This window comes from Scleropages formosus, chromosome 23 (genome assembly GCF_900964775.1).
Source record: "Scleropages formosus chromosome 23, fSclFor1.1, whole genome shotgun sequence".
NCBI classification, from domain to species: Eukaryota; Metazoa; Chordata; class Actinopteri; order Osteoglossiformes; family Osteoglossidae; genus Scleropages; species Scleropages formosus.
Genome location: NC_041828.1, coordinates 1215963 through 1224894, shown reverse-complemented (window position 1 = coordinate 1224894; position 8932 = coordinate 1215963). Strand labels below are relative to the sequence as shown.

Below are 8932 nucleotides of genomic sequence, written 5' to 3'. Positions count from 1 at the left end.
TCCTCCCACTGGCCCTCCCTGTGTGTGAGTGTGTGTGAGTGTGTGTGTTACTGTGCACGCCCGCACCGCAGCTCCGCCCACAGGCTCCGGCTGATAAAGGGTGGCAGTGAGCTCATGTACAGCAGAGACGTACCGAGTGACAGTGCGAAACGGCAGAGAGCAGCGCCTGTCGAGCAGTGCAGGTGAACGGCACTGAGAGCGCGGAGCGCCGAGGGCAGAGCAGCGCCCCCTGCAGGCGACGAAAAACTGCGACTCGTAGCAGAGCTGAGCTCAGGCAGCTGAGCCGAGAGCACACGCATGGCCGAGGTGAACGCCTTTCTCTACCTTGAGAGCCGGAGGGTCCGGGAGCCTCCCATAACTCCTGGGAGGGGCTGCAAACAGAGTCAGACCGGTGCTGTGCGTGTGTGTGCGAATGGCTGTGTGGGCTCAGAGCAGCAGTGTTCTCATCTGCACGTGCGCAGGTTTACAAACAGGGGGCTGGAGCCCAACACCCAGCGGGAGGCATGCAGCACGTGTAAAACGGGTGTATTTCTCGTGTGTCGCTGTCTCCTGGAAGCGTGTGACAGCCAAGGAGGTGTGTGTGAATAGGCTGTGCGTTGGAGCTTTAAGGACGATGCATTATGTGTGTTTCTCACCATCTTATCTGTGTGTGCGGGTGTGTATGTGGGAGAGAGAGAGGTCAGCGCTCACCCCGGCTCCCCCTCCATCTCACAGATCTACTGCGAAGGCCAGCTGCACCACTTTATCGACGGGTACGACGTGCGCCGGAGCAACTGGATGCGCTACGTGAACCCGGCGCGCTCGGCGCCCGAGCAGAACCTGGTGGCATGTCAGAACGGCGCCGACATCTTCTTCTACACGCTGCGGCCCGTGGAGGCGCAGCAGGAGCTGCTCGTGTGGTACAGCCGCGAGTTCTGCCAACGGCTGCAGGACCCGTCCGACCGGGAGGCATCGCCGAGAAACAGTGAGTGCTCGTGGTGTCCTCCTTGGACCACCGGGCTTCCTTCTCCTCTGCGCCGTCCCGTGTTCTCTCCTCCATCGGGCTCCCTCCTCCCGTGACCTTCTCCACGCCCTCACCTCCTCCGCCGCCTCACCTTTCCATCCCCGCTGCCATCACTTCTTATCTGTGTCCACCACAAGGCTGCAGAGGTGTCCTCTCCTCATTCTCCTTATGCCCATCTATCCCCAAGAAGATGTCTTCCCCCTGTCTGTCCATCCCCACCTCGTTTCGTACCGACCGGGGGGCTCCCGTCGTTGCGCTTAACGAGAACGCTAGAATAAGGACCATCGCACACACTATTGAAGACACACCTGTGCTTGATACCGTTCTCATTCGTGGCCATATAGTGCTTAGTATTTACATTTATTCATTTTTAGATGCCTTTCTTCAAATGAAATTACAGCTCAGAGCAAACAAAGTGCGTCAACAACACACAAAGAGCTTTAGACAGATACCCTGGACTGTGGACACGCAACTTGTGCGAGCGACACCACCCTGTTTCTGGTTCGCATCCCTTCAGTAGCTCCTATAGAAGTGATATTCAAATTACAAATACGTAGATGATCATAACAGATGGTGCTGGGCTCACTGATGGAGCTGTCAGGAGATCAGAAGAGAAATGGCTCTCAAAGAGATGGGTTTGAGACCTTTCTTCAGTGCTGGGAAGGACTCAGCATCTCTGAGGGACAGAGGGAGCTCATTCCACCACATTGAGGCCAAAACCGAGAACCGAAAAACTTTCAGTTTTGTATCATCATGAATCACCAAAGAGCTGCTGGTCATTTCATGGCTTGTTACCACCGATGATGCGCTCAGCCGGCAAATCTACCGATGTAGCATTCCTTGAAAACCCGTGTGTTTTCTGAGTTCCTCATTCTGCTGGGCTGTTCCATATTGTGAGTAAATTTGGTAGGAGGCCGCCGCAGCGCCCTGCACCCACGGACATGGTGCCACACCCCTTCCCGCTTGCCGTGTGTCTACTTTCCTTAGTCTCACACGCACGCACAGAGTCGCGGTCACACCTTTGCGTACTCCCCCATGCGTGGTCATCTGCTCACACCTTCACACACTGGTGCACGCGCGCGCGCGAACACGCGCACGCACACACGCACACACACACACACACACACACACGCGCGTGTACGCGATCTAATCTGTGTGTGTGTCACTTCTTCAGATTTCACAGCCACACGATGATTCACGTTCCCTAAGGGGTTTATGGACATTACGGCACACGCCGGCCCCCCCAGGACAGATTGGGGTGGGGGGGACCTCAAGCTCATCGCAAGTAGATGTTTCCACTTTTGAAAATGTGAACTTGGTTCCGAAGAGACCGATTGCACTGTTTAGACCGCTGGGTTCAAACTCACGGTGGCATGACAGTCACCAGTAGCTCCAAGGAACCTGCTAATTTGCATTTTAATCTTATTTGTGCATCAGTTGTCATGGGCACCATAATCCATCTCGTTGCTTCGCGGGCACACATTCTGAAGACCCGGGTAGACCCGGGTTCGAATCCCACGTCTCGCTGTAGTACTGTTAAATTAACCAAGTTGCTTATCCAGAAGTGACAGTAAAGATGACAGAGCTGCATAACAGGGTACATCAGTGTAAAAGCTTGTTCTCTAATGTCACACCTCTCATGTTAAAAGGCCCTTTGGTGAAATGTGTTCATTAATTATTCAGGATTTATTTCCTATTAAACAATGACTCGCCGCCCTTCTTCCATGGAGCAGAAGTCACGAACTGCTTAAAACACTCAAGATTCAACTGTGGTCAGAACTGCGCTGCTTCTGCTTCTCTTTAGGGGAACGTGGTGACACAGCAGAACGGCCGTCCTTTGTGAAATGATCTAAATGAGACGCACAGGAAGCCGCCGGGTGCGCTTCAAGTACCGCGTTTCATGTAAAACGCAGTGAGATACAGTACAGAAGTACAGAGAAACGCTGACCTCTCCTTGCCTCATCCCAAGGAACTTTATAAAAATGTTACATTTACGTTTTCTTTACTGGATGCTTATTTCTCCAAAGAGATTTAGAGTGTGAAGCAACTTAAAGTGCTTAATGCAATTCTATAGCTGGGTAATTTTTATACTGTATGAGTTTAGGGTAAATACCGTGATAAAGGGTACAGTAGAGGAGTAGGGATTTGAACCTTGGACTGTCTGACTGTCAGGGGATGGTAGTAAGTGTCAGTACTATTACTTGTGGTCCAGTCCAGTGGATAGGGTTAGGGATTTGGGCTTGGGGTTGGGGTTAGGATTTTTTTTTCTTCATGGATCAGATCACATTGTCTTGTGCTACGTTCTGTGTTGCGCCACGGTCTTTGAAGAAACGACATTTCGTTCCGCTGTACACAAGCTGTAGAGAGGAATGACAATAAAAACTACTTGAACTTGAACTTGAATGGATTCACAGCCCAAAGGTGTCCGGTTCCATACACTGTCCAACTGGACAGGGAAAAATTTCTCCGTTATTCATTTCCGACAATTAAAACCTTAACCCAATGAATCAAATCGAAAAAACTGTCACGCCAATGATAAATTCAAAAATAAAACAATAAAATCAATAGAACCAACTAATATTAAGACAGCATGACAGATTAGGGTTTGGATACGGTTAGGGTTAGAGGTTTTTTGTTTTTTCGTTGTTCTTCCTTTTGCGGTTTATCTCGTCCACAGCATCTTGCAGTCTTTTCGTTAAACAGCGTGACTGGGGAATTCGAAACGCAGCGCTGACATTTTACACTCTCAGGTGTTTCTAACTGTCCGCCGGTGGCCTGCTCTGTGCCAGTAAAGCAGCACTGAAGCGGTGACAGGTGGAACAGGTTTTTCGCTGATCGTGCGCATAATCTATAAAGCCTTTCCAACCACTGCAGTCGCAGAAGTGATGTTTTGCGCGGAGTCGCCGACAAACACTTGTTACGGTAACACGGCACAGTCCCGCGGGGCCCGAGAGAGCGGCGAGCGGAAAGTCTGAAGAAGAAAACATTCTCACGGCTCTTTCCTGTTTCGGCTCGGCGGCCGCTGACTCGTCACGAGGAACCGTGACACAGCACTTGCGGCGGCAGGGAGTGTGTGCCTCGCGCTTTTGCTTTTGGAGAATCCCGTAACCGCCCCGCTCTGGTTTTCACCTTTCACTACACAGAAACTTTTTTTTCTGCCTGTTGTGTCATACGGAGACTGACGCAAGCCGAACTGTCATCCGGAAACCGATACTTGTGCCTCCGGTGGGTCCGCCGACTACGGCACAGGCCTTCGGGCAGAGAAGCGAGGCAGGACCAGCCTCTCGGAGCTTCCTCGCACCCTCCGCGGATCGACTTCCCTTCCTGCTCACTTTCTCCTTCTCTCTCTCTCACACACACACACACACACACTCACTCGCACACACTCTCACACGGCGCATTTTCTTTTCAAACTACAAAACGCTCATTTTGCTTCCTGGCGACATCCCCCACAATGTGCGTTTTTCATGGTTTCCTCAAACTCTTCCTGCACATGTGCAGAGAGAACACGTTCACACACGCTGGTATGGTCAGGCACCGTGACAAACGTGCACACAGTTCTCAAATAATTGTTGTTACTATTCATTGGTTACTATTGATGAATTTTGAGGATTTCTAGGAATTTATCTGAGCTCCACCGCTAAATATGTGATGTAATTTAAAAGCAAAGGATGTCCTCTGTAAGTTGGGTACTTCGGGCTCTGTATTGCAGCTTGTACTGATCGAGATGCACGTGTGTCCTCTAGAGTGGACAAAATGAATTGCTGGATCTCATGGTCCAGCAATGGGACTCTGTGCTGAAATTTCATTACAGTCCATCTGTATCTTCTTTCTCCTTGCAGAACGGGTGAGTGTGAGCTCCATGGAGACACGAGTACCCAAAGAGAACCTACCTCACCGGGCCCTGAGCCCGGACACTGACCAAGATAGGGAGAGGTGCCGGAAAGAGGCCTGGAGGGGGCACAGGGAGGCTGAGGAGAACGTAGATGTGGAGGTCCTGGAGAGGGACACTCCTCCCGACACTCCTGATGAGCAGGTCATGGACTTCAGCAGGAAGAAGGAGAAGCCAACAGAATGCATTCAGTCAGCCCGCCCCCAACAGAGAGAGTCAAGCGCCCCCAGAGATCCCTATAGTATTGGATTCTATCCCCAGGGGGATCTGCCCCTCCATCTTCACGGGCTGTATGGTCCTGGGGAAGGCCTTTTACCCTACCCCCTATACCCCACCTCCAGACCCCTAGCATCTCCCCTTCAGATACTCCCACCTTATGGCACCAGCTACCCACACCTGCTTGTGCCCCATTTCTCTCCACCATACCCTGGGCCGTTGCTCCCCGGAGGCCCCCAAGGGTACGGCAACTGCTTGAGCACCGATGCCCCACCTTTCCCGACGCGGACCCCGCCGAGCCTACTGCCCATCTCCATGCCCTACCCCACCCCTCCCCCTGGCGGGCTGAAGGAGCGGCCCCCTAACACATCCCCCCCCAGAGAAGCCCCGGCCACCCCAGAACTCTCGCCATTGCCGAAGCTCCCACAGAAGTCCTCCTTGACCCGTGATGAAGCCATGAACCTGAGCTTGGCAACATCCAAGGAGGGGCCCAGTCCACCGTTACTACCCGGACACAAATCCCTGCCCTACCCCCTGAAGAAGCAGAACGGGAAGATTAAGTATGAGTGCAACATCTGCCTGAAGACCTTTGGACAGCTGTCCAACCTCAAGGTGAGTGACTGCTTCTGGTCAACCTTGTCATCTTTTTGCACCTCCTCCCGCCTGTTTCCATGAAGGAAGTGGGTTGCGTACCTGGTGTGTGTGTGTGTGTGTGTGTGTGTGTGTGTGTGTGTCATCTGACACCTGTTTGTGTCTTCCAGGTGCACTTGCGAGTCCACAGCGGGGAGAGGCCCTTCCAGTGTCACCTGTGCAGGAAGAGCTTCACCCAGCTAGCCCACCTGCAGAAGCACCACCTAGTGCACACTGGAGAGAAACCGCATGAGTGCCAGGTGAGGAGCGAGCCCCCGACCACACTCAACCGCACACATGCACACATGCACAATCCTTGCTGCATTATTTACTGTCAGTCAGTGAAATGGATGGATGGAGTGTTGAGGAAGGCAACAGGCTCCCTTCCATCCAATCTCCAGGTGTCGTCCGTGGAAGTGTGTCGCTTCAATCCTACTTACCTAAGGACCACATTTCTGTTCACTGTCCAACCCCAAAACCCCATTCCATAACCCAAACTCTAACTCTCCCCTTGCCCTCCAGGTGTGTCACAAGCGCTTCAGTAGCACCAGCAACCTGAAGACTCACCTGCGGTTGCACTCAGGTGAGAAGCCCTACCAGTGCAAGCTGTGCAGCACCAAGTTCACGCAGTACATCCACCTGAAATTGCACCGACGCCTGCACAGCGCCCCGGAGCGGAACCACCACTGCCCACGCTGCCCCCGTACTTTCCTGCACCGCTTCTCCCTGCTACTGCACCAGCGTTCTGCTTGCCCCGCCCACCCGACCCTGGGCCACGCCCTCAGCGCTGAGCTCATCGATCGCTTTGACTGCAGCGCCGAAGCCTACGCTCTGCCTGAGGGCGCTGGCCCTGGCCAGGTAGATGCTGCAGTGGAACGTTGGCTTTCCCGTGGACTAGAGGGCAAGGACGACAAGGGTATGTCCAAGATGCAGGAGCTGGAGCTGCCCACCCCAAGCCCCACCTCAAGCTCCTCTTCAAGTCCTGGCTCACCGTATCAGGAACGCGCCAGCGTGCTGCACCTCAACAGCAGCGCCCTGGTGAAGATGGAGGTGTAGTAGGAGGTGGAGACCCAACTCCAGCCGATGATGGAGTCGCGTGATGGCTAAGAGCGAAACTAAAAGATGACCTTCCCATGCAATCGTTGGCCACCACTGACCAAGAGAAATCACTAAAGTACAGGGAACAGGAATTCTTTGATTCCTTTTGTTTGTGTGTGTGTGTTTTTTTTTTTTTTTTAAAAATGTTTTTTGATTCTCAGCTATTAACTTATTGACGGAAACGGGTTACCTGTGTGTTTGTATATACGGTTGTGTGCACATGGACAGGCAGGTGCTGGTGTGCCAGATCCCAAAGTTCTCCTACTCAGGGACTGGAGGGCTTTCTGTTCCTTTTCGAAAGGGACAAAATCTGTGAGCTGGACCAGGACACCCGCACCGTCTCCCTAGGGGGCCCTGTCACTTCCTCAAACCTGCTGGCAGGAGAAAGCCAGTCTCTGTTCCCAGGGATAGAGTGGACTTTGTTGTGTGTGTGTGAATGGGTTCCTCTCCCAAGCAACAGAAAGAGGAAGGCCTTGGGTGTTTGACTGAAAGAGAAATGGGAATTTTCAGGGAAAATTTAGACAGACGTTCCTATTTTTATCTCACAAACACCAGCATTGTTGCATTGTTTTTTTCTCTCAAGTTGTTGTTTTCCTCCCAAAATGTCAGATGAAGATGGAAAAAAGAACCGGAGATGTTGTTGCCAGCACCTTGCTCTGAGAAACACCAAAATTAAAAACAAATCCCGATATATTTCAGACAGGTGTTGGTAGTTGAGGTATAGTCATGGATGTAAACTGGGGCTGTTGTAGGACTTGTACAGTAGATGATGTAGCAGTCATGAATGGACACTATCTGTGACCTGTTGTACACGAGGAACTGGGAACCAAAGAGCCTCATTCATCTTGAACTCTCATATTTCTTCCTAAGAACAGCGTGCAGCGGAGCACTTGTACCAGGCGTCCTTGGAATCGGATTTTAGTATGTCTTCGTCAGCCATGAGGCCTGAGTTCTGTGGGGATGGAGATTGCACCACTATGTTCGTCACTTTTCTTTTTCGAAAAAAGCTTTAAAATGCAGGCATGTTCTGAAACCTTAAGTCAAGTGGACTCAAACCAAAAAGTGATGAGCTGTTGTTGACACTGCGATCTATGCTCCTTGGCCAATCTCGGCCAATCTTCAGCCTGTCCATACCCTATCCATGCTTTATTCTTGACCTATCTTTAGCCATTAGCCAGTTATTACCTTACCCATGCCCTGTCCTTTCCCTATTTTTGACATATCCTTCACCCATCCTTGGCCTATCTTTATCTTATCTTTAGCCTGTCCTTGGCCGATCCTTGGCTGATCCTTGGTCTATCCTTGCCCTGTCCTTGCCCTGTCCTTGCCCTGTCCTTGCCCTGTCTTTGGCCTGTGCCCAGCCCAGGCCCCTCGATCCTTAAAATGTTTCAGGTAAATAGATTGTCACCTTCTGTTTACATGTTAAGGGCTCATCTCCAGATGTGACATACATACTAAATCCTTGCAACAGAAGCTCAATTTGCAGCTTTTCCACATCTTTCCTTTAGCACTTGAAAATGCAGAAACTAGAAAAATGAGAACCAAAGTGTGAGTTTCCTTATGGTCCTTTCTGAACTGTCTTTGCCGATGTCACTGCATTGGTAGTATTTGTACACAGTGTCTGTTTAGATTATTTTTACATGTGAAAGTTAATACTTTATATGTGAGAGCCTATTTTGATTAATTTTTTATTACATATCTAGAAATTCCATTAAACCTGTTCTTCTTCTATGTCACGTCTATGTTCATGTCTTGCCCATTTTGCAAAACCAAGTGCAGCTAAGTTGAGGGACATCTGCATTGTTACTGACTGTGACGTGAGCTGTGAAGGTGATTTTAAATTCACCAAAAAAACTGCGTTACGAACAGACACCTGGTTTTAGTTGGCAAGAAGACGAGCGGGTGCTTTACACATCCATCTGCACCCCAACATTGTTCATTTAGCTGACATTTTTCCGAGGACATAATCTTAGGTTTGTAGACTACACACACACACATTTTCAGAACCACTCGCCCCATACGGGGTCACGGAGCCTACCCGGCAACACAGGGCGTAAGGCCGGAGGGGGAGGGGGATACACCCAGGACGGGAC

General features: G+C 51.1%; 1 protein-coding gene across 3 annotated transcripts; it reads left to right on the top strand.

The window, feature by feature from the left end:
* The first annotated feature begins 139 nt into the window (after positions 1-139).
* prdm1b (PR domain containing 1b, with ZNF domain) lies at positions 140-8505 on the top strand. Of its 3 annotated transcripts, none has more exons than XM_018747898.2 (5): positions 140-306; positions 715-964; positions 4846-5723; positions 5873-6001; positions 6264-8505. In XM_018747898.2, exons 1-5 carry the CDS (start codon positions 298-300, stop codon positions 6795-6797), a joined length of 1800 nt encoding a protein of 599 aa, XP_018603414.1. In that variant the 5' UTR covers positions 140-297; the 3' UTR covers positions 6798-8505. The 3 variants fall into 3 exon arrangements, with proteins under 3 accessions (XP_018603414.1, XP_018603413.1, XP_018603415.1); XM_018747897.2 differs by lacking the exon at positions 140-306 and adding an exon at positions 321-574; XM_018747899.2 differs by lacking the exons at positions 140-306; positions 715-964 and adding an exon at positions 3388-4228.
* The last annotated feature ends 427 nt before the right edge of the window (positions 8506-8932 follow it).

What these genes read in the sequence shown, in the direction of transcription:
- prdm1b (XM_018747897.2), top strand. Translation starts at nt 413, where the DNA reads ATGGCTGTGTGGGCTCAGAGCAGCAGTGTTCTCATCTGCACGTGCGCA. An exon ending in GGAGGCATCGCCGAGAAACA is followed by an intron (nt 965 to 4,845) that starts GTGAGTGCTCGT and finishes TTCTCCTTGCAG; the next exon opens with AACGGGTGAGTGTGAGCTCC. An exon ending in GACAGCTGTCCAACCTCAAG is followed by an intron (nt 5,724 to 5,872) that starts GTGAGTGACTGC and finishes TGTGTCTTCCAG; the next exon opens with GTGCACTTGCGAGTCCACAG.